The 27,609-nt window shown below is 46.1% G+C and overlaps 2 protein-coding genes across 3 annotated transcripts in view; both read left to right on the forward strand.

Moving 5' to 3' along the window:
* The first annotated feature begins 3,020 nt into the window (after positions 1 to 3,020).
* The window catches only part of Gcnt1 (glucosaminyl (N-acetyl) transferase 1), a 32,828-nt gene continuing 8,239 nt past the window's right edge, over positions 3,021 to 27,609 (forward strand). The window contains exon 1 of one of the 2 annotated variants that reach the window (XM_041661159.1): positions 3,021 to 3,129. The gene's annotated coding sequence lies outside the window, so the exon portion shown is untranslated. Of the gene's footprint in view, positions 3,130 to 22,505; positions 22,642 to 27,609 lie in introns of those variants that run through there. The other variant, XM_041661161.1, reaches the window with a different exon arrangement.
* Positions 15,723 to 17,032, forward strand: LOC121454002 (osteoclast-stimulating factor 1). The gene has a single exon (XM_041661162.1). It carries the CDS (start codon positions 15,873 to 15,875, stop codon positions 16,515 to 16,517), a length of 645 nt encoding a protein of 214 aa, XP_041517096.1. The 5' UTR covers positions 15,723 to 15,872; the 3' UTR covers positions 16,518 to 17,032.

The raw sequence follows: 27,609 nt of genomic DNA on the forward strand, positions 1-27,609 counted from the left end.
TCAGTAAACCGTGTTTTCTAGAAGGTTTTCCCAGATGGAAGGCTGCAGGAGCAAAAGCAATCCACCCTATTTGCTTGCTCTTCCTCATGGTACTAGCAGACAGTGTGTCTTCCTGGCTGCAGGGACTTGTCCTGATCTGTAGGATTTAATCCACCTCTGTACCCAGCCCCAAGGCTGACCTTCAGAAATAAGGCCCCAGTGTGAGATTACGTCCTCCTCAGGGGTCTGAATCCCGGTCTCCCAGGGTTTCCCTGTACCTAGCTGAGTGGCAGCTGCTTCCTGCAGTTAAGTCCCTTTGCCTCAGCAGTGTTTCCATTGTCTCTTTCCAACTCTCTAGCTCTTCCTGCAATTCCTTGAATTCTGGAAAAACAAACAACTTTGATTTCTGTTTTCTGACCAGGTCCTGATTCATACATCCCAATACTCCAATCCGGAAACACTAGCATAGTCTGGTGTACATGTGTTATGGCCGCGTTTAAAGGCAAACGATTCCATGCATGTTGTACTACATCCAAATGGAAAACAAAACTTACTCTTCCCTTTTTTTTTATTTTTAATGATTCATTTTTTTATGAGTATTTGCCCGCATATATCTATGTGCATCCTGTTCGTCTGGTGCCCATGGAGGCCAGAAGAGGATACTAGCACTCCCGAAACTGGAGTTTCAGGTGATTATGCGCTTTCATGTGGGTGCTGGAAACCAACTCTGAATCCTCTGCAAGAGCAGCAAGTACCTGAAGCCTCACACAAGGCTTAGTCTAAAAGCTGACACTACACATTAAAGTTAGAGGGACAGGGGCTGGTGGTGCAGCTCAGTTTCCAGAGCATTTGCTTCGCATGTGTGAATCCCTGGTTTCCACTATAGAGCCCAAACCCAAGCCAAACAGACAGACAGTGAAACAAAACAGAAAAAGAGAAACTACTTGAAGAACTACTAGGAAGAACAAGCCAGTTCAGTGAGGATGGAGAACAGTTTATTCTCCTGAAGACAAGTGACAGACTTAGTTTCAAGTGACATTGTGACATTCTATAATGCATTATAAGACTTCATGGTGCTTTTACTTTTACAATGACTTTACAAAAGGAATTTAAAAGCATTGGGCTGGAGAGATGACTCAGCGGTTAAGAGCCCTGGCTGCTGTTCCAGAGGACCAGGGTTCAATTCCCAGCATCCACATGACTGCTCACAACTGTCTCTAACTCCAGTTCGAGGGGATCTGATACTTCCACACAGACATCCACACAGGTCAAACATCAATGCACATAAAATGCAAATAAATATTTAAAAAAAAATATTACCTTGTCCCTTTGTTCCCTAGAAAAAGGGACAAGTTGGGGGCTGGAGAGATGGCTCAGAGGTTAAGAGCATTGCCTGCTCTTCCAAAGGTCCTGAGTTCAATTCCCAGCAACCACATGGTGGTTCACAACCATCTGTAATGAGGTCTGGTGCCCTCTTCTGGTCTGCAGGCACACATAGACAGAACATTGTATACATAATAAATAAATAAATATTTTTAAAAAAAAGGGACAAGTGGATTAGGGATAGATGGAGAAAAGAAATTGCAGTTGCTTTTCATGTCCTCTTTCCGTTCTAGACCTGGGCACATAATGCCTTGTAACAGGAGCTGGAAAGGTGGCTGCTCTTCCAGAGGATCTCAGTTCAATTCCCCCAACCCTCATGGCCACTCACTACCAACTGTAGCTTCAATTTGAGAGCGTCGATGCCCTCTTCTAGCTTCAGCGGACACTGTATGCCTGTAGTGCATACACATACCGGCAGGCAAAACATCCATAGGAATAAAATAATAATAGAATAAAACTTTTAAATGATGCACAATGGCATTACCTCTTATGCATAAAATTAAAGCAAGAGATTATAAGACTGTCACTGGAGGGGAATCTCTTAGGGAAAGGGGCAAGATTGTCCTTCCTGAAGATTAAGGATGGTATCATTAACACCTAGGTCATTGTTTCTACAGGTTGCCAAGGCTGCTGTTGCTTTATCCCAGTAAGGCTTCAGGGAAGGGCTGGTCCAGGGAGCAAGGAGAAAGCAAACAAAGGGATCCTCCAAGCACTAGCCCCCAGCATAGAAAAGGAAAGGACCCCTGGGCTTAGCAGAAAGGACACAGGGGGCTGCAATTGACATGAACTGGTGTGCTCTGGTCTCACTCAGTAGCTATTGTTGGTTCCCATTCAACTTGTGTGACAGTGTAGAAGGCACTCCTCAGGATACGTGTATAAACTCTTCAGATCTACGGCCCAAGAGGGTGAACTGCAGACTGGTGCTTCCAAGTCAACCCAGCCTTGCTCTCCACACTCCCATGAATAATGACAACCTACCCTTGAGGGATACCAGACATGCTCACCCGATACAAGAGCCCACCTACAGCCCACCTGCTTGCAAACTCTCAGTTTCTGTAACCTGCATATTTGGGTTTTATTGTGTAAAGTATAGTGTGTGAAGTGAGAGTTAATATTACTGGTGAAGGTGTAGCTTTCAAGGAAAATCACGATTACTTGGCATGTTGCATTCGAAAAGAACTGACCTTGCTGGTGAATGTATTGGTTATTCAATAAATTGTGACATTATGGTGACTCAAACATGTCCGTCTATGTTTCTGATGCAAAATGTGCTTCAAGGCTTATCTAGAAAATGATAAGGTATGAGCATCTCTGAACTTTATGCACTATAAACCAACTCGTTGGCAAATTTGAACTTTTTATTTTTTTAATTATTTTTAAAATCAGACATGACACCAAGTCGGCACATTTCCTGCCGCAGAGGAAGCAGACATAAAAGTATTTAAAAGATCCCTTTCAGGTACCTGGTCCTACTTGGCCCAGTAAACCAAGAAATTCTAGGAAGCCAGAGGAAGTTTGGGTCCTAGCCATCTTCCGGAACCACTGCAGCGCCCAGAGGGCGCCCTCACCTCGAGCCAGGACCGCAGGTGGGAGAAGCGGGACCAGGGGCGTGGTCTCAAGGGTGGGCTCGGGGGCGTGGTCTCGAGGGCGGGTCCGAGGGCGTGGCGCCGGCCTCGAGGTTCGGAGCACCGCGGGCTGAGCGCGCCAGGATCCGCTTTGCGAGCCGATTCAGCCGAGCTTCGTTGGCCCAGCAGGCACAGGCTCCAGGTAACCTAGCCCCGGCCAGTGGCCGAGTAACCGGGCAGATCTGGACCAAGCGGGAGTTACCCGGGCTGGACGGCTCTGCCGGGGGAGTGAGTGGAGCTGATACCGGGAGAGAGGGCGCTCGGTCGGTCCGGGTGTCCCGGGCTGGGATGGAGCAGGCGTCCTCTTCCCACCCTCCTTTCGGTCCGTTGGTGGGAAGCCCTTACACTGTGGCATCTGGAGGTCACTTTCTGACTTTTTACCCGGACCCGTGTAATGAGTGGGGGCTTAGAAATAGGGGATGGCTGCAGGCGTGGAAGGTAAGAAGCGAATAGTTAAAACAGCGGTGTCTTAGGCGCCAGGGACTTAAACTTCTTAAAACCGCAGCCCAGCGAAGAGGCGTTGTGACCTCTGTTAGAGCTCCGACCGAGAAGCCGGAGATGGGGCAGAGAATGCCTGCCGGCTCGTCTAGGGTTCTAGCAGTCTCTGCTCTTCTTTTTGAGTTGTTCTTCGGGCTGCGGGTTAGGAAAATAGGTAATTCTTAGATACGTTAGTTCCGTAGTTTCTTTGTTTTTATTTTTTTTGGGGGGGGGTTATTATGTGTTCGTTTTCTTTTTCTTTTCTTTTCTTTCTTTCTTTCTTGGAGGATTATGTGTTCTTTCTTTTCCTTCCTTCTTTTCTTACTTCTTTCCTTTTTTGATGGCTTCGAACTCAAAGAGATTTGCCTGCCTCTGCCTACCAAGGTTAAAGACCAGCGCTTAAAAAGCTCACCTCTGCTCACAGCTTTCCCCAGTCTCAGATCTTTCAATGCTGAATAAAAAGAGCCCCCCACCCCCACCCCGCTCGCGCCCTGCCACGTGCCCATTAAGTTTCTTCCTAAGTTCCACTGTAAAGGAGTCGCCTGTAGATCAGAGCTTGGTTCTGCAAAAACTGTCTCAGATTGATGAGCATTCTTTACCCTGCCTTTTCACCCCAGAAGAGAGCTGTTTTGTTACTAATGGAACCAGAGGCAAATTAGGAGATACAGTGTTCCAACCGAGCACTGGTGCATTGACTTGAGAAGGCAGGTGGGTGGGGCTGTGACCTGAATTTGGTGAGTAGTTGTGGGGGAGCAATATGGTTTCTTCCTCTGGCCTGCTGCCCCCATTTAGAGCTGTCCTGAAAGGCAGGTTTGTCTTCTAGAAGGGAAGAGGAGGAGTAAATGGTTTTTAAAGATCAGCGTAAATTACCTGTTAGTAGCTTAGGTGGTCACAGACAGCCCCACCCCCACCCCGCCGGAGGACTGGGAGCAGGTTTCAGTTCTGGAAGGGTGGGAAACTACAGGTATTTCTGCTTCTCCCTCCCACCCACCCCCCTTCCTTTATTTTTCAGGCTTTAAAGATGGTATTTTGGGAAAACCTTGCTTTCTTAGAAACGGCCCAATTAGGAAATTAGGTGTGGAAACAGTGCTGTTGGAAACTGTCTTTTCTGAAGGCAAGATGCTCTTTTCTGTTTGTTTTTTTGTTTGGACAGGGTCTTACTGTGTATAGCCCAGGCTGGCCTCAAAGTCTGGAGACCAGCCTGGTCTACAGAGCTAGTTCCAGGACAGGCTCCAAAACCACAGAGAAACCTTGTCTCGAAAAAACCAAAAAAAAAAAAAAAAAAAGTCTGGATCGACCTCCAGAGTGCTGGGAGCTCTGCTCAAATGCTGTTGGCAATGAAGTTTGTAGTATTTGAGCTGCGCTGAGTAATGTTGTGGTTTATGGGAACAGCTAAGGGTCTCTGCCATTGTTTTTAATATTCATATTTATTAATGAGGATGTCAGAGACCCAACTCTGTCGGGAAGGATGCTCCCAGGTGACAACTGTTGCCAATAAGGTGTATGTTCTTGTGCAGACTGTATGTTCTAGCTTTGACACCAGAGGTGCGGCTTGATGCTGTCAGGTTTCCTTCAGAGACAAATGTTCTATGTGTTTATAGCCCTGTTGACATTTTTTGGCCAGAGAGATTTCATTTTCTGATAGGTTCTGTGCAAGCCACAGCTGACTGTGGAGCAGAAAATGACCTTGAACTTCTAATCCTGCCCAGGAGCTAGAATTACAGGCCAGCTCCACCAAGCACCCTGTGCAGTATTGGGGACCAAACCCAGCTTTATTCCTGGCAGGCAAGTACTCTTGCCATCTGAGCCTAGCCCATGGCCAGATGGCTTCTGTGGTAGGGGAATCCTTGCTTTTTTTTTTTTTCTTTGTTTATTGGGTTTTTTTTTTATTATTACTTAAAAAAATACCAATCCAAATTTCCCTTCTCTCCCCTTCCCCCACTTCCCTCCCTCTCCCTCCACACACCCTCCCACCCCACTCCCGGCAATCCTAAGAAAGAGTCATTCACCCCGCCCTGTGAAAAGTCCAAGGCCCTACTACTCAGTAGGGCATCCTTATGTATTTTATAGGACTCTGATGAGTATTCCTGTACCCACTGGGTGGCAGAAGCCCCTCCCATGATCCAGTGACAATAATGTCAGAGGGCTTCAGACGTTGCCAAGGATTTCCAGGGGAGGGAGGGAGCAAAGTCCCCCAACTGAGAATGAAAGTAGGCCTATATATGAAATGTTCTAGCTGTCAATGAAATATTGGTTAAGTATTTCCTTTCAAGAGAAGCTATCAGTAAATTAAAATGCCTTGAATTTTAAGACATTTTTATTACAAAGACCAGAGTTATCATTCTATGTGAACGGCTTGTGTGCCTTGCCGAATTTTATTGCCACAGAAATTTCAGGTATTAATACCATTGTAAAACTTGGAATTAGAAATATAAAACTAGAGAGGAATACTGGGGGCTATAGAGTTGGTGGCTCAGGAGTAAGAGCACTGGCACCTCTTACAGAGAACCAGAATTTACTTTCCGGAACCCATGCTGGACCACTCACAATTGACTGTAATGCCAGCTCCAGGGGTTGGCACGCTCTTTAGGTTTCCTTGGTTATCTGCATGCACAAGCACAAACACATTAGAAAATAAATAAATCTTGTCTGGGCTGAGGTGGCGCACGCCTTTAATCCCAGCACTCGGAGGCAGAGGCAGGTGAATCTCTGAGTTCGAGGTCAGTGTGGTCTAGAAGAGTGAGTTCCAGGACAGGCTCCAAAGCTACAGAGAAACTTTGTCTCAAAAAAAAATAAAATAAAATAAAAAAGAGCCGGGTGTGTGGTGGTGCTCCTTTAATTCCAGCACTCGGGAGGCAGAGGCAGGCAGCAGATCTCTGAGTTCGAGGCCAGCCTGGTCTACAAGAGCTAGTTCCAAGACAGGTTCCAAAGCTACTGAGAAACCCTGTCTCAAACCAAAAAAAAAAAAAAAAAAAAAAAAAAACCCAAAGAAAAGAAATAAATCTTTAAAAAAGGAATATTAAATTAATTTTGATTTTTTTTTCTTTTAGTATACTCGATGTTTCTTTCAGCTTTTTTAAGTTAATGAAGCATGAACTGACCTTGCATATTGGTTAGGAAACTTTGACCTCCTGTAGTGTCAGTCCCAATTCTCCGTGCCTGCCTTGAACCCTAGTACTCAAGAGCTGGAATAGAAGGATTAATGGTTCAAGGCTACCCTGGTCTACATAGAGCCCCTCCCTCAACAAGCACACAATACCCACAGCAAGACCCAAGCAAAATTTCTAATGTTGAGACTCAATGCAAATAAAGCCAGGGAGATGGCCCAGCAGGTAGAGATGCCTGCTGCCAAGCCTACCTGCCCGAGTTCAATCCTGAGGCCCCATATGGTAGAAAAGATTCCAGTCTTTAGCTAACAGCATTCTGTGCACTTCTGCAGTCTACGAAACCAAAAACTCATGAAAAAGAGCGCCACGAAACACAGGCAGTGACAGAAGGAGGAAGAGATGTGACCCTTTATCGGGCCTAAGTTCAGAGAGGCGAAAGCACACCCAGCTGCGCAAAAGTGCATTTTTAGCCATGAGTTTGTTGTAATTGGGCCCTTCAGAAATCAAAGTAATTTATAAAGCCTAGGACCAGCTGCATAGGTTGAGATTTTGTTCGTTTATTGGTTTCAAACGTAAGAGTTTTAGGCTAGTAGGAGCAGAGTATGAAGCCAACATGCCAGGGGCCCATGGGATTGGATGTGTAGGCTGTGCACCTGGGAACCTGGCTCCATAGAACTCTCCGTCCATAGCTAAGAGGAAGAGAGTGACTCCACCCAGGTGAAATGCTGCCACCACCAAACACTGGAGTTTTCTTTTTTTCTTTTTTTCTCTTTGTGCCAAGTGGGTTCAAACCCAGGGCCCTGCTCCAACTAAGCCAGCATTCTTCTGCCCAGACTTTGTCCCCAACCCACGTGGAGTTTCTCCATCACTGATCCATAACTTTTACTTCCAATAAAGAAATTTTATCCGGGCAGTGATGGCTCATGTCTTTCATTTTAGCAGAGTTCAAGGCCTGCTTTGAGTTCCAGGACAGTCAGGGATACACAGAGAAGCTCAAATAAAACCCAAAACGAACAAACAAAGAAAAAAAGAAAACAAAATTCCCAAGATACCCTCCGGTGACGAGCTTTTCTATCGTTAAGCAGTAGCCCTCATTCCTTGGGGTCCTGGGGACCTGTGCTGCTTGCTCACTCGGGCCTTCACCAAACAGCTGTTCACTGAGCCAGCCAGGCGCTGCTGGCCCTGGGGCTACAGCTGTCACCCGAGATGGAATGAATGTCTCTGCTTTTTGTCTCTGCATTTATGCACCCTTTGGTCTGGTGCCTAGAGAATGAGACAGCCAAGTTTTGCTTTGGTGGAAGCCTGGAAGGTTTCCTTCAATGTAAAATGTGTTCAATAGTTCACATACCCAAAAGGTGACTGAGAAGCAACTGGGTAAGTTAGGAGATAGAATTGTAGGGAAAAAAAGTATTGAGCTCAAGAGGAAGAGTGGCCTTGGGGCCATTTATATTTTACGGTAGATACCCACTCAAGGGTTTGATATGAGCAATGAGCGCTTTTTTAGTTTTTAAATGATTGTACTGTAACTGTGCAAATTCCCCAGACCATTCTTTGCACAGTAGAAGACTGCTTTTTACCCCCCATGGAGAGCAGCACTGAAGGCTTTGGTTCCTCAGCCAGTCACGTGGTACAGCCTGTGCAGTCTTCTACCCTACCCAGGGTAGGAGAGTGGCTCTTAGCAAACAGTGCCACCCCACACCCCTACAGTGGCCCAGGGATGGTGTGGTGAATTAAATTTGATAGCTGAGATTTAGTTTGTAGTTCAAATCTGGATAGTGGTGGTTAACTAATCCCGTTGACGGGGAGGTAGCAAGGATGGTCCAGAAGTTTCTGGCATGAACGACTGAGTGGGATAGGGATGGGGAAAGCATTTATGGTGTTGGAGAGCACTGGGGTGGGGAGCACAGTGAGGTTGGTACCAGGTGGGGGGAAGGGAGCTAATTCCCTTTGGGAAACGCTTTGCTTGTGGGAGAGACAACCAAAGGAGCTGAGGAGATGGGGACTAGAAGGATCTGGGATGGAAATGCCTGTGACCCCTGGCATGGAAACAGTCCCTGCGCAGGAAAGCCTGGAAAGAAAGGCTGGAGCGAAGAGAGAACCAGTCTGTCCCTGCAGCTCTTGATCATTGTTTGAGAAGGGAGGCCTCTTGATCATTGTTTGAGAAGGTAGGCCTCTTGATCGTTGTTTGAGAAGGGAGGCCGGCGAAGGCTACTGTTCTTAAGAAGCCCCGCACACAGATGGGGTAGGAGGAAACCTGGGGTCTGTGGTTTCTGGTTGCTTTTTGTTTGTTTGGTCGGAATGGAGCTGGGAGACACTGCATTTGTTTACATCCACCTGGAGCCATCAGGTAGATAAGAGGCTAATAAAGTAGGGAAATAGAGGGTGGGCCCAAATTCCAGATGATAAGGACTGCAGGGCAGAGTCAGCCTGTCAGAAGGAGGGAGAGGAGGCGTGAAGACACTTAATATTTGGGATTCACTTTTATTTCACTTTTCTGGAAAGGAAGGAACAAGACCATTAGCTGAGGTTATTTGTTTCTGAACTGGTGGGTTTTTTTTTTTAATATGTTTAATTTTGCTGTGCTAGAGATTGGACCTCTGAAAGACAAGCACACTCTCTAGTGCCAAGGTTCATGACTGAGCTTCATGAAAACTATTGAGTTCCTTTTTCCTGGGATGTGAACAGAAAGTCTATTCAGCAGATGGGGCAATGGTGGACTAAAGTGTTCTGCCTAAGTCTGTCTTGGTGAGTCATTGGGAATATGAGTAAGGGGGGTCGTATAAGAAATGTGGGTGAACTGGAGAGTGGCCTCACTCCTTTCTGGACCTTGGGTGTAGCCTCACCCCAGGGAAACTTCTAGATGACTGATAGGCTTTTGTTTACAGTGTAAACATCTTAGCCTCCCACATGATCCTGCTGACCTGGGGTTTTACTCTGTCATCCAATGCTTAGGAACCATTCTATAGCCTCACTTATATTCCTCAGCAACCACTTGGCTACTTCCAAACCAGCCAACGTCTTGTTTACCGCTGTAAAGACGAGAAAGCACCACCCTCCCTTAAGAAGCCTACACCCAACCTGGATGTACTGTACTGGTCCCCCAAGTGTTCCTCTTTCGATTAACTCCTGTGCATAAGTTCTTAATCAAAATCCCCTTTAGTAAACTCACTGACTTCTTTTTTGACTCCCTATGAGTAGAGATCTCTGACTGAGAGCTGTGGTGGCCTTTAGAGCTGAGTCTGCTTCCTGCCATTCCCTTCGTGCCCGGGTGACGACTGTCAGCAACACGTGACCTTGGGCGGGTCTTAGCCTTACCAATTCTGCCAAGGTTGCCAAAGGATGACCTTGTGTGTCATTCCTCAGAAGCGTTACCCTTAAATTTTTGAGACGGGGTTTGTTTATTGACCGAAATAAGGCTAGGTTAGATTTGACTCAGCTAGCTGTCCAGGGAGTCCTGGAGTCCCGCCTGTGTCTCTTTTCAGTACTGAGATTACAAATGTGTGCCACTGTGGTTAGTATCCTCCTCCTCCTCTTGTTCTTTTTCTTACCATGGGTCTTCATGCTTCCTGAGCAAGAACTTTACTGATCAAAGTATTTCACCAGTTTGATGCCTCAAATTTATAATCTCAGCAGTGGAGACGGAGGTGGGGAGGAATTAGGGGGCCCTAGAAGCTTGCTGGACAGAATCTGTGTACTTGAGGTTCAGTGAGATACTCTGCCTCAGAAGATAAGCTGGGGAATGACTGGAAGACGTCTGATGTTGGCCTCTGGTCTCCATGTGCATATGCAGGTACATGTCTGTGCACCTGCCCACACATGTGAACATTCACATGTCTAATACTCAGATTGTGAAGATGGATACAGTGTCTGGCTTCTCCCGGAATATGAATATAGACTATGTGTATGTATATATGTTGCATTTATATATCACATGTATCTCGTTGTACTCATAACTACAATTATTTGTTAATTAGAGTGTATTTACAGGGTGGGGCGATATAGTTCAATGTATTGCTTGCCCAGTATGTGGAAGACTCTGGGTTTGATTCCTAGCTCTGCCCAGAAGTAAAATAAAATTTCCCATTTAAACATGCGGCAGTGCTATAATGACTTAAACATCTGGCGGTGTGGTTTCTTATTCTATCAGACGACACTTTTGTCTCGTGGTCACGTGCTGTTGTTGAGAGCTCTGGCTCCCTGGGCAGCTGTGTGAGAAAAGGTGAAGGCGAACACTGAGAAGCGAGTCTCAGGCCAGTGCTGTATCATCGTATAGTGTAAGCCTTCTGTGAACGGTCAGCTGCAGGATTCAGCTGGAGTCAGGTGGCCAAGAATTTTCTGGAATCAGCCACTGGACATAGGAATGCGCCTTAGGCCCTGCCTTGGGCTTGCCAGGTTTGTTTGCTTGTTGTGTTGCTGGGAGGTAAAGGTCAAACTGAGGGTGAGTAAGACTAATCTTTCAACAGAGTTAGAGCCTAGGCTTCAATTTTTTTATGCTAAGTAAGACAATTCACGGAGCGGGTGTGGTGCTGACTCCTTTCTCTGATTAATAGAGCCGTTGACACGGCTCAGGAAGCCTCCCTGTAGCTACTGTGTGGTCTTTTCTGAAACCCATATGAGGTTCTTAGTTCCCTACATACCACAGGTTCTAGATGAAAGCCTACACTTGTTTGTCTTACAGTCTGTGCGTGTGTGAATGTGTGTGTGCATATATGTGTGTATGTGTGTGTGTGCATGTGTGTGCGTGAGTGCATGTGTGTGTGTGTGTGTGTATACTTTTATGCAGCACTGGGTATCAAACCCGGGACCTCATTGTTGTTCTTTTTTAAAAATGCTGCAAGATCCCCGCGGCAGTAGGCAGCAGAAATGCTGTAAGTCCCAAATGGTGGCGGCAGGCCATGTGGTGGCAGGCAGGGGGCTCTGGGAGCAGCCAGTCCCAGGCAGAAATGGCTGCCGGTCCCAGAGCGGCGGCCTGAGCGGTGGCGGCGGGCCATGTGGCGGCAGACAGCAGGCCCTGGGAGCAGCCAGTCCCAGGCAGAGACAGCTGCTGGTCCCAGAGCAGTGGTGGCGGGCCATGTGGCAGCAGGCAGTGGGCCCCAGGCAGAGACGGGTGCTGGTCCCCGAGCAATGGCTGGTTCCAGGCAGGGAGACACATGGCGGGCGGGCAGAAGACAGAAACATGGATAGACAGGACATGCAGGGTGAGGTTGAATGTTTATTCAGGGGGTTATGGAGGAGGAAGGGTGAAGGGGGGACAGAGAGAGCGGGGGAGAGAGAGAGAGAGAGAGAGAGAGAAAAGAGGAGAAAGAGACAGAGAAGGGGGGGAAGCAAAGAAGTGGGGAGAGAGGCAGAAGCAAAGCTGCCTCTCTAAGAGGAAGATGGAAAAGAGAGCAAGCTCAGGCCGGAAGCTGAAGATCAGCCTGCCTCAGCAGATGGGGAGGGGAATGGGTGTGGCTTGTCTCTTAAAGGGACCAAAACCATAACATTCCCAGGTCTTCCTTTTCTTTTTTTTTTTTTTTCTTTTTTTTTTTTTTTTTTTTTTTTTTTTTGGTTTTTCGAGACAGGGTTTCCCTGTGGTTTTGGAGCCTGTCCTGGAACTAGCTCTTAGGTCTTCCTTATAATAAAAAGCACGCACGTCAAGGAAGCAGAAAAGGAAGGGCCCAAGATGGCAGCAGGCAGGTCAGAGGTAATGGGAGTGGGTGTGGCTTGTCCCTTAAAGCGACGGGAAAGCACAACACTCATGATGAAATATATTTGAAGTAAATTACATAGAATGGAACAACAAACTTCTAGACTCCCTAAAAATACAAACTATGGCCAAAAATGTAGGATTAAAACAAAAACAAAAATAAAAATCATTGCTGGATAGTGTTATGGTAAAAATAAAACTGTATCGTTCCCCGGGTGGCAGCAAGTCCCAGGCAGAAAGCTACATGATGGGTAAGTGACATGGATAGGCACGCCATGGAGAGAGAGAGAGACAGAGACAGAGAGAGAGAGAAACAGAGAGGTGGGAAGAAGGGAGAGAGGCAGAAGCTGCCTCTTTGGGAGAGACGGAAAGGGAAAAGACTCAGGCTGGAAGCTGAAGATCAGCTACCCTGGCGGGAGAGTGGGCAAGGCTTGGCTCTTAAAGGGACAGGACAAACCATTACAGATGTAGTGGCTCAGGCCTTTAATCCCAGCATTTCAGAGGCAGAGGCAGGCATGTGTCTATCATTTTGAGGACAGCCTGGTCTAGAGTGTGTTCCAGGGCTACACAGAAAAACCCTGACTCAGAAATAAATAGGTAGACAGATAGATAGGTAAATAGATAAATAACTCCCCACCAAAACAAATAAACAGCAGCAAAAACCACAAATCTGTAGAGTTCACTCAATGGTTAAGAACACTTGTTCTTGACACACTCAATGAGTTTCTGTGTCACCAAGAGACCTTGTCCCAGGCAGTAAGACCAAGAGTGATAGAAGACCCTCCCCACCATGCCCTCCTCTTGTCTCTGCTTGTTGGGAGTTTGAGCCTAGCCTGCTTTACATAGCTACACCTAGTCTCAAAACTAAACAAACAAAAAGATTAGACAAGGTGTGTTAAAAACAGTATAAGCATGTTATAAATTAGTTCATGTTACAAATATTTTTATGTGTATCTGTGTTTTGCCTGCATACATGTCTATGCAGCATGTGCGTTCTTGGTGCCCAACGGGACCAGAAGAAGGCACTGGATCTCCTAGGACAAGAATTACAAATGGTTGTGAGCCACCATGTGGGTGCTAGGAATCGATCTTGGGTTCCCTGGAAGAGCAGCCAGTGCTTTACATTTATTTAGCAAGGCTTCTTTCCAGCCCCACTTACTCCCTTTTGCTTCTTGGAGGTGGCGGTGGGGGGTGGGGAGAGTGGTTGTGTTCCAGCCAGGGTCTTATAGACCAGCCATGCCTTGAATTTGCAATGATCCTAAGAGTGCTGGGGTTGTATGTGTGTGTGCACCAGCCACACTTGGTTTAGTTCACTTGTTCTTAAAAACTCCAAGATTTGACGTATGATCATTTTCCAAACTAAATCATCTCAAATTATTATTTCTTTTAGTAAAAGAAACTAATGTTACACAATGTATATTGTGACCTCCTATCTCATTGATAATGTGCAATTTTATGTTTTTATGAATCAGTGAAAGAAATAGGATGACATGTTCTGAAGGAAGACCCCGCAGTTCAGAGACTGGAAGGGTTTTCACGCTTGCTTCCCAAGGTTCCAGCTGGGTCTGGTTTGCTCTGGCTGGCTCGAGAGATCCTCGTTATCAAATTCACTTGCTTCTCCTTGCTGAGCACCCTCAAGAGAAAGTTTTCAAGCTGTAGCTGATAGTGAGGAATACAGAAGGAAGTCTTGGTGCTGTATCACGCTGCAGTTGCAACATCGACAAGAGAAGTCAAAGTATCTGCATATGTTGTACATAGTTCAAAGGCATTTTAGAAGTTGAAGATGGCATGGTACTCTGTAACCATGGTGGTCCATTTGGAGGGCATTCGTGGTGTACAGAGATTTCTAAATACTGGTGGAGCTACTCCTGGGAATCCCAAAGAAATCCTCTAAAAGAAAACAAAGCTAGGAATATACTAAGATTCACAGCACATGTTCATAACAACACATTTTGAAAATACCATTAATATTAGTCCCCAAGAGACAAATCGTAGTGCAAACAATAAGGATTCTTGACATCCAGGAAATGAAAAAGACAGATGATAGCAGCCACTGTCATTTAGCCTGAGCAAATAAGAAGGTCTGTAATGTCACAGATGTGTATGAAGAACAGTGGAGAAGAGTGAACCCAGGACTGGGGTGGCTCAGGGCACTAGCCTGTCACGTGTCAGTCGGATACCCTGTAGCCCTCCGAAAGGAGTGAACCAGCAGATAGGAAATGATACCACTGTGAATTTGTTTTTGAGAAATTATCATAATGCTTTGTGATTTGGGCTAGAACTTATATTGGAGCATTGATACCTTTTCAAAAATGTAAAATTTCTTCTTGGAGAACTTCACACGTATGCAACATATTTTGACCATATCCATTCCCGCTTCCCACCTGCTGTACTTCCTGGATTTCCTTCCATGCCTCTTCCCCAATTTCACTGGCCTCTCCCCTGCTTCTTCTTAAAAATATAACTCACTGAATCCAAAATTCCTGCTACCCAGGTGCTCACGGTCACAGGGCCCCTGGAGCACAGCACCTACTAGACTGTCCTAGGCGCCATGATGGCCGGTAGCTCCTTGACGGGTGGGGATTCATGACTTCCTCCCCCGTCCACGCTGGGTGGTGATGTGCTTGATAGATGCCTTTGAAATCTCAGTTTCTAACTGTCTGTTATTGTTTGTTTTTTGAGCCGGTCTCTCTGTAGTCCTGGCTATCCTGGAATTTGCTATGTTACCAGACTGGTCTTGAACTCACAGAGATCCTCCTGCCTTTGCTTCCTGAGTGCTGGGATCAAAGGTGTACACTGCCGCTTTGCCAGTTTGTAATTAAAAAAAAAAAAATGTTGAAATTAAAATTCAAGCATAAAAATTATACACCCCACTTCCTTTAAAAGGGAAAAAAACCCCAGTAATTTTGGCTGTATGCTTCCCACCTTCTCCTCATTGTATCCATTTGATAAATTTACTTGCAAAAAAATTTTAATGGTCATACTGGAATACAAAATCACTAAATATAACTTCTCAGAAACCTTTTTTGATGTCACTACGTTGAGATATGCTTGGCTTTGGAGATGATTTTAAACTTAACAACTGTATCTAAAGCTAGCTCAAATCAAGTGGACGTGGTGGGTGACTTTCCGGGTGGATTTTGAAGCGTGTGGTCACGCAGTGGAGTCCAGGTCATGGAGAGCTCCCTGAGGCCTTCAGGCTCACGGACGTCATAGGAGGGTTTGTGATATTCAACCTGTAAGAAGACTGGGGGGATGGGAGGGTGGTCAAGGCCCAGGGGACAGACTGTCTGCTGTGTGGTTCTTGGCTATAAATAAAGCCTGTGTTCTGGACTCTCTGTCCCTAGGGTGTCCGCCCTTCCTCATCACTGACTGCTCTGGACCAGAGATGACCTTACTAAAGCAGTTGAGGCCTTAGTTTCCTTTTACAATACCTATTCCATGAGAACAAAAGTAGCTACTTGGAGGGTGGTGATGGGAGTTAAATGAAGACCTCTAGGTCCCGCATCGGCTGCGCGCGGGTCCCGAGCGGCCGCGGCCAGCGCAGGCTTGGCGCCCAGTTCCCGTCTGCGTGTGGGGCTCCCGCGGCAGAGCCTGGCAGCTCCGCGTAGCACCATGTCCAAGCCACCTCCCAAACCGGTCAAACCAGGGCAAGTTAAAGTCTTCAGAGCACTGTATACGTTTGAACCCAGGACTCCAGATGAACTGTACTTTGAAGAAGGTGATATTATCTACATCACTGACATGAGTGATACCAGCTGGTGGAAAGGGACATGCAAAGGCAGAACAGGACTGATCCCAAGCAACTATGTGGCTGAGCAGGCAGAATCCATTGACAATCCATTGCACGAGGCTGCAAAAAGAGGCAACGTGAGCTGGTTGAGGGAGTGCTTGGACAACCGAGTGGGTGTGAACGGCCTGGACAAAGCTGGAAGCACAGCCCTGTACTGGGCCTGCCACGGGGGCCACAAAGACATAGTGGAGGTTCTGTTTACTCAGCCGAATGTGGAGCTGAACCAGCAGAACAAGCTGGGAGACACAGCTCTGCACGCGGCTGCCTGGAAGGGTTATGCAGACATTGTCCAGTTGCTACTGGCAAAAGGTGCAAGGACAGACTTGAGAAACAATGAGAAGAAGCTGGCCTTGGACATGGCCACCAATGCTGCCTGTGCCTCACTCCTGAAAAAGAAGCAGGGAACAGATGGGGTACGAACGTCAAGCAACGCCGAGGACTACCTCGACGACGAAGACTCAGACTGATTCCTCCTGGAGCTGCTTTGATGCCTAAACTTCTTTTGCTTTTGCCATTCCAAAACCTTGGTTGTTTTGCCGGAAGAGTATTGCTAACCATTCTTTTAAAGCCTGTCTGAACGTGGCACTGTTGGCCCTGCCCGTCTGTGATGGGACAGCGTGGTGTGGGCGATTCTCACCTGCGGCCGGCCAATAAGCAATGCTGTATAAAATGCATATATGTTCATCAGTATAGAACAAGAAAAGATTATTTCTATTTATCAAGCTAAAGGAATTTAATAATTTTTTTCTTTAAAAAAAAATCAGGATTTTTTTTTAAAGTTCTTTACCTCAAGGAACAAGATGTTTTGAGTGGGTTTTTCAAGGGGGAAATGCTTAGTAAAACAATAAACCAAACTCTCAATAGAATATTGTCAGCTCTTCTGACAAAAATAAATGTTTAAAGAGACTTTATTATTTGTTTTTGTGCTATCACTCATCGCTGTTGAATAAAGCTTTTGTACTCAGGTAAAAAAAAAAAAAAAAAAAAATGAAGACCTCTATTAATGTAACCTTAAAGGTGGTACTTCCCACCTTTAATCCCAGCACTCCAGAGGAGAGGCTCTCTGAGTTCAAGGCCAGCCTAGTCTACAGAGGAGTTCTGGGGGCTACACAGAGAAACCCTGTCTCACAGGGGAGAAGGGGTGACGACAGACAAACCCATAGTCCTAGACACAGCTGCATCAGGTCTCAGGTGCACACCCAATCAGAGAAAGCTTTTCCATGGGAGAAGTGGGTGATTCTATTTAAACTTCCACCACCCTCCCCATTTCTGACACATTGCCCAGTAGGCCTGAGACATACACCATCCGCCTTCCCAGCCCTGGCCATTGTGAATCTGCCAGGACCAGCTAGCACCCAGGAACTGGGCACCTCTCACCAAATCCAGCTCTTTCTAACCAAAGTTCAGAGCCACTGGGATAAGCCCCAAACAGGATGAGAACTCTATCCAACAGGGAGCCTGTGGTTTGGGGTTTCTTTATAAATGCTCTTTCTGTAGAAGCCAACAGTGGGCGCTTTGAATTCATACCCTGCTCCCTGACCCACTGTAACTTGGACCGTCTGAGTACCAAACTCCTTCCTTGTCTGAAGGTGGATTCATTTAACAGAAAAGCATCTAAGAAGCTGTCCTACATTTTTGGGAAGGGGTGGGTATGTTTGAATGTTGGGGTTTTTTTTTTTGTTGGGTTTTTTTTTCAGTCTTTACTAACTGAGTAAGCTTGAACTAGGTACAGAGTACAGGATGAGTATCTGGAGATGGGAAAGGAGTCCAAGGCTGGACACTGGCCTGCAGGAGCTCCCCAGAGCACACAGTGTAGATTAGCCAACACCATGACACTGAAGTCCCCAGTTGTCTGAGCAGCACTTCGGGTTACTGGTTCCCCAGTCAACACTGAGATAGGTATTTGGAGGGTCTGTGGGTTGGTCTCATGTTAAGCATGCCTCGCTCAGCCCCATGACCTCCATTTTTCGATGAAGAAATCCAGTATTCAGAGGGGTTAAGGGACTTCTACTGTCTGTTAAGTGGCATCATAGCCGGGTGGTGGTGGTGGCACGCCTTTAATCCCAGAGCTCAAGAGGCAGAGACAGACAGATCTCCGAGAGTTCGAAGCCAGCCTACAGAAGCAAGTTCGAGGAAGGCTCCAAAGCTACAGAGAAACACTGTCTCAAAACTACCCCCAAAAAAAAGAAAAAAAAGGGGGGGAGGTGGCATCGTTAATTTATATCCGTTTCTGTTTGTCTTCCCCTCTTTTGGCCCAGTGACTTCTAATAGTGAAGGATGAGCTTCAAAGATGCAGCGTTCACGTGATTCATGGGAGAGACCATGTGGAGGATGTTCTGGGGTTTTGAACATGCTAGGGGCAAGCAGGCAAAGAGCACCTGCCATTGCTAATAGACAGCCTTGGGCCTCATCATTTGGAATGAAAATATGTCAATAATCTCATCTACCAAGCCAAAGTTAGAAAACTTGGGGGCAGCCTCTGAAACGCAAACCATGTTTGGATTTCTGGGACTAGGGAAGAATTGGGGTGGTGGGAGAATTCATGGGGTCTGTTCAGAGCCTTGAGTCTGTCATGTGGCAAACAGGATGGGCTGAAGTTTCGTCTGGCTCAGTTTCCACTTCAGAGTGAAAAGCACCAGAAATCTCCGCTGACAGCTGCTACTGGCTATCTTTCTGTCTCGCTGAAAAGAACCTGCAGTGGACAAGGTGACCTGGAAGTAACTTCCCAGCCTAAACTTTTGTCTGCATCAAACTGTGCTCTTCTCAGACAACACCCTGGCGTTCAGAAAAGAGCGGTGCCTGCAAGGCTCACACAGGCTGTCACCTGGAAGTGGCCAGGGAGTTCCTTGACTTTTTTTTTTTTTTTTTTTGACCTGTGATCATAACGAGGTTGAAGGTTCCTTTTGAAAACTGTCTTCTGTGTGTATGTGAGTGGACATGATTCTGTTGGGCCTGTCAGAGATCACCCCTGAACCAGCCCTGTGGGTGTCTGAGCCCGTAGGGCTTCTCCTGTTACACTTCAGCACCTTGAGGGGTAACACTAAACCAGCTTAGCTGAGGAAGCAGAGCAGCCTGGGAGACAATGACTCTGAACTTTGTTCTTGACAAATCAGAACTTCTCTTTTTCTATGGGTGATTGGAATTGAACCCAGCGTCTTGTCCATGCTAGGCACGCACTGTATAATTGAGCTACAATGCCAGCCCATCTCTAAACTTTTACACCGTGGAAGTACATCTGTCCTTTTCGCCTTGGAGTGACCTGGCCTTCTACTTACCTGTACTCAGCTCGTATTTCCCTTCAGCGTCGGTGGAAGTCGTTTAAAAAGACACTTGAGTAACGTGCTTCGGGCTGGCTGGGTGTAGATGAGTGTGGATAGTGCTCGGCATGAGTAAGGTGGCTGCAGAGAGGTAGGCAGGCAGACAGACAGACAGGTGATAGGTAGACACACATATGCAGCTATACTGTGCTGAATTTGGCTGCTCTAGTACCTTGTGTAACTGGAATTTAAGGAATCTGCCCGTTTGTGCCTGTGTACTTCGGTTAGCATCGTGCCTTCAGGGACATCGATGTTACGGTGCGTGTCGGGATTCCATTTTCCTTCAAGGCTGGATACTATTCTACTCTGTTGACAGAACATCATTGTGTTTATCATTTCTTTTTCTAGCTTCGAATGGGATGTCTTTTGGGTACTTCAATGCAGCTGTGGGCTTCCTTGGTTTTCGAGGGAATGTATGTCTTTATGTGCGCTGGACGTCTGTGGGGACAGGTGCCCATGTGGCTTGTGGAGGTCAGAGGACAGCTTAGAGTCACCTCCTGGGGATCTGGGTATTGAACTGGGGTCATCAGGCTCGTACAGCAAGCCCTTTCACCTGCTGAGCCATCTCATTGGCCCACGTTTCTTCTTTCTCCCTCCCCCGCCTTTTTCTTTTCTTCTTCTTTCCCCTGCTATTTGGTCTGCTTCTGTTTTTCTGAGACAGGATCTTAGGTAAGCTAGGCTGGCCTTGAACTCTTGGTCCTCTTGTCTCTACCTCCCAAGTGCCGGGATTATAAAGATCTATACCACTGTGCCCAGCTTCATGTAGTCCTAATGTTGATAGAGCAAGTAAAGATGAACAATTGATCAGTACAAGATGATTTTCTATTTTATGTATATGAGTGCCCACATATATGTGTGTCACGTGGGTGCCTGGTGCCTATAGAGGCCAGAAGAGGGTGTTGAGTCCTCCCAATTGAAGTGACAGCTAGTTCTGGGCTGTCATGGGGGTTTGGGGAATTGAACTTTTTTTTTTTTTTTTTTGAGACAGGGTTTCTCTGTGGCTTTGGAGCCTGTCCTGGAACTAGCTCTATAGACCAGGCTGGTCTCAAACTCACAGAGATCCGCCTGCCTCTGCCTCCCAAGTGCTGGGATTAAAGGCGCGCGCCACCACCGCCCGGCGGGAATTGAACTTTTGTCTTCTGCAAGAGCAACAAGTGTTCCCAAGCGCTGAGCCACCTACCTCTCCAGGCCCTAATGTCAGTTTCAGTACAGACTGAACAAGATCCAACTCTTTGGCTCTAAAGTCTGAAGGGTTCTGTTGCAGTAGAACCTTTTGATATTAATACTTAAGCCGTTAGAAATCACAGCCAGGGTGCTGGAGAGAGAGCTCAGTGGTTAAGAGCACTGGCTGCTCTTCCAGAGGATCCAAGTTCACTTCCCAATGCTCATATCAATTGGCTTACAACCATCTGCTACTCCAGAATATTTAAATATTCTTTTTTTTTTTCGAGACAGGGTTTCTCTGTAGGCTTTGGAGCCTGTCCTGGAACTCCCTTGGTACACCAGGCTGGCCTCGAACTCACAGAGATCCTCCTGTCTCTGCCTCCCAAGTGCTGGGATTACAGGCGTGCGCCACCACCGCCCGGCTCTTTAAATATTCTTTACGTGAAAATAGCAATGTAAGCTCATCACATCAAAACAGAAGTCATTGTCTCTGAAACCCTTCCCTGGTTTTTGTTTGTTTGTTTGTTTGTTTGTTTGTTTTAAGAAATGAGCCAGCAGGAAGGGAAAGGTTAGGGCAGCGTGTGGCGGATGTTTTGTAAATTGCATTGTCATCCTTGTGGCTACAGCCACTCTATTGAGAAACTGTGCATCATAGAGCTTCTGGGAGGGTGCCCGGTGTCTAAGGAAGCTGGAGTGAAAGGGTGCCTGGCCTGGCGGTGCTTCTTGTTCTGAAATGCTTTAAAGACAGACGCATTCTGGTAATTGTTCCACCGGAAGCCAGAGCTTGTGTGTGGAAAGGCCGAGCATTGACACGCCATGATTTCTCTTCTGGTTTGTCTTCCTAAATTAATATTCTTTCTTTTTCATTTTACTTCTTTATGAGATGAGATCTCAGTTCATGGAACTTGGTGTGTAGCCCAGACTGGCCCCCAGAACTCACAAAGATTGCCTGCCTCTGCCTCCAGAGTATTGAGATTACAGGCGTGACGCCACTATAGCCAGCCAAATTAATCTTGGTTTCTTATTTTTGGTGTGCTCAATGTACATTTTACTCATTTAACGCCCACTCTGCCATAACGGTCAGTCACACTGTCTCCCACGGGGGTTTCCTCCATTTTGTCTCCTTAAAGAACTGTCTGGAACTTCCCTTGCTGCCCTTGAGACTGATTTCTTCCTAGACTCCTACACGGCTGTCCCTGTGCTCTCTGTTGTAACCCTGGGATTTCCGTCGCCTCTCTCTTACGTTGAGCACCCTGATCACCCAGCCTGTCTTTTTCTCAGTAGACCATCTAGCATAAACATGAGGACCAGGTGGTATGAGTTTAAGCCTAGCTCTTTGGCTTCTCTAGCTGTGTGACGTTAAGCCACGTAACCTCTTTTTGACTCAGTTTCCCCATCTTAAAAGGTGTTACTTCTGCGTGCGGTTCTGCTGAAGAGCGAATATCTGTGTGCTAACACAGGTAAATCACTGGGAGAGTTCTTGCAAACTACTAAGCATTCCAAAAGCAATGCTGCTGTTTATATTACCCTCCCAGTTAGGGATGGGCGCCCCATCGCCCCCTTTTGGGGGGGTTGGCATGCGTTTTGCAGTAATCTGCCAAGAAGATGTCTGTGTGACTTTCTGTGAAGATGCCTTTATTTTGTGTCACATGTGACCTGCTGCCTGGCAGACTTGCTGTTTGGAAATGAAGCTTTGCCTGGCTTTATCGAAGCCTCCAGCAGGCACTGTGCCCTAAGTGTCCCCCTATCTGAATCCTACACTTAAGGGCTCATCTCGAAAGGCTCCAGATCAGGCATCGATTGTTCTAACTTTGGAGATTTTCATGTGGGTCTTTACAACAATATACTTTAAAAAGTGGCTTATCATTTGGTCTTCAAGCAGTATATATTTAGAAATATCTGCTTCTTGCCAGGACAGGGAACTGAATGCAGCTCTTGCCCAGCAGGCAAAGGATGAGAGGATAGATGTTGCACGCCCAGCAGAGGAACATGGGCTGTGATTGGAGGTCTCACTCATTCAGCAAACTTTGAGCCATCTTCCGTGCCCGGCACCAGGTTGCCAGGTCTGAGGGAAGGAGAGGTGGCTTTGATTCTCCTTTTCCTTCACCAGGTAATGTGACTTGGGTTGTAATATTCAAAATACTCCTTCCACAGGGGCACCAAAATTGCAATGCAATGCCGCTTGTAAAAGGTCCCTGTTGCTTCTTTGAAGGAGCCTCAGAAAAATCCAGATGAATTCTGAGAGCAGTAGATACATGTCAAGAGCTTTCCTTGTGGTTAGATTCTCTTTCAGTGGGAGACCCAGAATTTAAGCAAACTTTAGTGAGTGACAGACTACGGTACTGTGGGTAGATAAAGAAGAATAGGGAAGGTCAGAGGCCGGGCACGCCCAGAGGAAGAGGGGCTGCAAAGGTGCAGATAGCAAAAAAGAGGAACCCCACCCATGTATCCAGTTCTTACCCTCCGCCCCGTATTCCTAATCTCTTGGCCTTCTCCTGGTGGTACTTTGGACTTTCTCACTGACGTCACAATCCTGAGACACTTGCAGGACTTGGTATTAGACACAGGAGTTGATATTTGGCTGTCACAGCAGTCCCTGAGAGAGCTGGAGCACAAGATTATTATTATCCCTGGAATGAGATGCTAACTGAACAGAGTTAGACCCTGCTTCCTTTGCTGTGGGGTGTGGGCCCTGCTCTGTATGCCTATATGGTTGGATAGGTGTGTGTGTGCATGTATTTTGCGTATATACGCATGTGTCGTTTTTAAGGAATATTTCCAGTGCTTTAAAAATAGTATTGCAACATCAGTGTATGAATCTGGTAGAGTGTTTGCCTAACATGCTGGAGGCCCTGGTTTCTATTGTGAGCCCTGTAAAATAAAAAGGAAAGGGGGAATAGCAGATGGAGTTTTTTGTTTGAGTTTTTGGTTTTTCCAGGCAGGGTATCTCTGTGTATCCCTGGACGTCCTGGAACTCCATTCAGTAGACCAGACTGACCTTGAACTCACCACCTGCTTCTGCCTCCTGAGTGCTGGGCTTAAAGGCATGGTACCACCACCATCTGGCTAGATAGAGTTTTAATGTAACAATGTATAATTCGATGAACAGAGGCAGAGGCAGGCGGATCTCTGTGAGTTCAAGGCCAGCCTGGTCTACAAGAGCTAGTTCCAGGACAGGAACCAAAAAGCTACGGAGAAACCCTATCTCGAAAATCCAAAAAAAAAGAAAAAAGAAAAAAGACAGGGTCTCACTATGTAACACTGGCTGTCCCGGAACTCACTAAGTAGACTAAGCTGGCCTTGAAGTCCAAGAGATCTACCAGTTTCTGCCTCCTGTGTTCTGGGATTAAAGGTTTAATCCACCATGCCACGCTTCTTCTGTTGTTTTGTTATATAGGCTAGACTGACCTAGTACTTGAACTCATCCTCCTGTCTGCCTCCTAAATGCTGGGATTATAATTGTGGGACACCATATTTTCTTCTCTCCCTCTTTCTTTCTTTCTTTCTTTCTTTCTTCATTATTAGAAATGTAATTGTTAGGTTTCATGCCCTTCATATGTCTAGAAAAGAGCTTAAACTGGACTATAAAAGGATTTCTGGTGGTTAGATAAAAGCCGACATTCTTCAGGAACTTGTGAAATGACTTCTCCATCCCCTCTCCCCAGCTGCTTTTTATAATCCACAGGGTCCCCCCCCTGCTCTCTGTCTGTTCTCTATCTCTAGACCCCAACCCCCGTGCCCCAGGCTCTAGCTTTTTCTGTCTCCACTGCTCTCTTCCACTTCTCTAGCCCTGGCCGTGGTCAGTCCGTCTTTCTCTTCTCTGCACTATGCAGATGCTCCTGGATAGTCTCTTATCCACAGTCAACCTCCCTCCTAATGGAGCAGATATGTTGGTGCCCCCTGTCATAAGGAAGGTATAGCCTGAGCCACACAGTTCATCTCTTTAAACACTCCCTCTTCCCACGTCTCTCTTTGTTCAGTCAGTGGTCTTTCTGCATGTGAACTTGACACTAGTTAGTGTTTGGTTTGGGGGTGAATATGAGTGCTATCTCAGAATCTGTTTTATTTTGACATCCACCAATGTGTCCTGGGTCTATCATATTATGGTTTTGACATGCCCTCATTTTCCACATCAGCTGTCTTCTCCTGTTTCTTGTGTATTTTAAGCTGAAGCTGGTCTGACAGTCAGTGGTTTGGAGACCTTGCATGCATCTCCCATAGAAACAGTCCTGCCCTGGCGTGCATCCTTATCCCAGCTTGACTTTTTCTGTCTGATTCTTGCCTTTACCCTGTGCCATCTCACTGGCCCCATCATGTATGTATGTATTTATTTTGAAGACACCATGTTTCTCTGAGAATCTTTTTTTTTAAATATTTATTTATTTATTTATTTATTATGTATACAATATTCTGTCTGTGTGTATGCCTGCAGGCCAGAAGAGGGCACTAGACCCCATTACAGATGGTTGTGAGCCACCATGTGGTTGCCGGGAATTGAACTCAGGACCTTTGGAAGAGCAGGCAATGCTCTTAACCTCTGAGCCATCTCTCCAGCCCTTCTCTGAGAATCTTAATGGTAGTTTTCTTCTTCTTAGATAGAGACCGTTTCCTTTGGACACCTAAGAAATACTCATAAAAAAGGATATTTAAGTCTTGTTTTCTCCTAGTCTAGATTCCCTAGTAAATAAACTTTCTTGCACTGACCAGACATTCCCAGAGCTGATAGGGAAAACAAGTGAGCTGTAGTGGACCTCACAGTTCTGTTTGCCTTGGGCCTCTGTGTTCTATTGGGGATTGCACACTTTCCTGGAGCCCTTCTGCAGAGAGGAAACCTTGGTCTTAGCCAGGCTTGAGGTGGAGACCCAACTGTTTTGTAAACAGCTTCCAAACCTTCTTTGAAAGGAGTTTGTGCACCAATCCCTGAACCTTTGGAAGATCTCCCAGTGTAAACAGCTCACTCTGTCTCTGTTGTGGGCTAGGACTCTAGGGCCTTCTCTTTACTTGTCCTCCTTCCTCTCTGCAAAGTTGTTCTTGGCCAACTCCTTTTTCTTTACCCAAGGTCACCTGTGTCTTCCTTCCTTCCCACTCCATTGAGTACCCAGAAGCCTCTCGCCTTGGCCTGGGTGATTATTTATTTTGTGATGTGCAGCAGAGAGTGATCATACTGTCCTTGAGGCACATCTTACTTCTCTTGTCCCCGTTCCTTTACCAACTCTCCTTACTACTGGCAGAGAAAACCAAGAGTCTGTTTTGAGAGTTTAGTCTTCTGTTTGAGTCACATGCTCACAACCTCTGTTTTCAGGTTTCACTGGGGAATCATTTTGTTCCAGTATGTAAGCTTTATTAAGCTGTTAGCATAGCATTCATATATATATATTTCCCTCAAATTTCTGTTCTTCATGGAAATCCCTTTCTCTATGATGTCTCGTTTTCTTGGCTCCCTACTTTAAGAGAGCATTCTATTTGTTGAGATTAGGAAGATTAGTGAAAAGTTGTAATGAATTGCTATCACTATTTACCATGATAATAAATGTACAGAGTCAAAGGCATCATTAGTTTGTTCTATTATCCTTCAAGTCAGATGGCTGTGTATCACAGACAACATACATTCACAGTCTGTATGCTTGCCTGTGTGTGTACCACCACCACTGTGTTGTCTTAACTCATGTGGGTTTAGTTACTTACTCTCTAACATCCTTCTACGTCAGCCAAATGACCCCCTTTATTAGTAGCATTACATTAGCATAAATTCATTATTATTTACATTCTGTTAGCATAAATGGACATTTTCTGGGACAGTCGTAATTTCTCAATGTTTTTTTTTACTGATCATTTGATGACAGTCTTTGTCGGTTTCCTTATTTTATTTTGTCTTGTTTTTGAGGCCCAGTCTCTCTGTGTAGCCCAGACCCCTTTGCCTCTGTCCTAAGAAGACTGGTATTAAAGGCACTGACCACCATACCTGGCAGTTTTTGAATTTGTGTTCGTTGGAGTTCAGTGGACCAGAGTGTACAATTCGTTTTCATAGATATCTATGGAGTAGTTTTAGGGTTACAGAAAATTTGCAGAGAAAAATAGGTTCCATACTACGCACTATTTCCCATTTTGAAATCTTGTGTTAGTATTTTTTTAAATGAGTGTGCATGCAGAGGGGTCCTTGTGGAAGACAGAAAAAGGGTGCCATATCCTTTTTAGTTATAGTTCCAGGTGGCTGTGGCTGCCTGCCACGGGCGCTGAGACCCAAACCCTGTTTCTCTGGAAGGGCAGTAAGTGCTCTAAACCACTGAACTCTCCCACCCCGTGCATGGTGTGTTCGTTGTAACTGACTCCCGGCACCCTTTTCCTCGCGTGTGCCAGGCAAGTGCTGTATGGACGAACTGCACCCTGGCGCTCAGAAACTAACTCCTGACCATTCCGAGGGATACATACTGTCCCTTAACCACAGTCACACAGAGTAATTTCCCTGTTCTCTAACAAGAGGGCCCTGCTTACTCATCCTGCCTCCCATCTTCCACACCTCTGGCAAATATTGATCATATTACTCTCGCTACGGTTTTGTCCTTGTGAGAACATCTTGTGCTCGGGACGACACAGTTGTGGTCTTTTCCAACCGGCTCCTTTGTCATGCTGAGAAAGCTTCTTGTACCGTTCATGTTGAAGTGTTAGCCCTGAGCGAGGCTTGTAGGGTACAACAAAGCTTACCATTGTCCAGAAGTGCTCCTTGCCATCACGGTAATCTCCATGACCTTATTTAACTGAGCACACTGAGGAACAAGCCTACCCCTATATAAACTGTATAGGCTTCCTGCATAAAGCCCCCACACTTTGGAAATTAATCCTGTGGGTTTTTTTTGTTTTTTTTTAAATATTTATTTATTATGTATGCAATATTCTGTCTGTGTGTATGCCTGCTGGCCAGAAGAGGGCACCAGACCTCATTACAGATGGTTGTGAGCCACCATGTGGTTGCTGGGAACTCAAGACCTTTGGAAGAGCAGGCAATACTCTTAACCACTGAGCCATCTCTCCAGCCCTAATCCTGTGTTTTGTATGTTTTGTAAAACTACATCTCCAGTTC

This window comes from Microtus oregoni, unplaced genomic scaffold (assembly GCF_018167655.1).
Source record: "Microtus oregoni isolate MIOR12 unplaced genomic scaffold, Mior012 000012F_ref0000307, whole genome shotgun sequence".
Lineage (NCBI taxonomy): Eukaryota > Metazoa > Chordata > Mammalia > Rodentia > Cricetidae > Microtus > Microtus oregoni.

What these genes read in the sequence shown, in the direction of transcription:
- LOC121454002 (XM_041661162.1), top strand. Translation starts at nt 15,873, where the DNA reads ATGTCCAAGCCACCTCCCAAACCGGTCAAACCAGGGCAAGTTAAAGTC.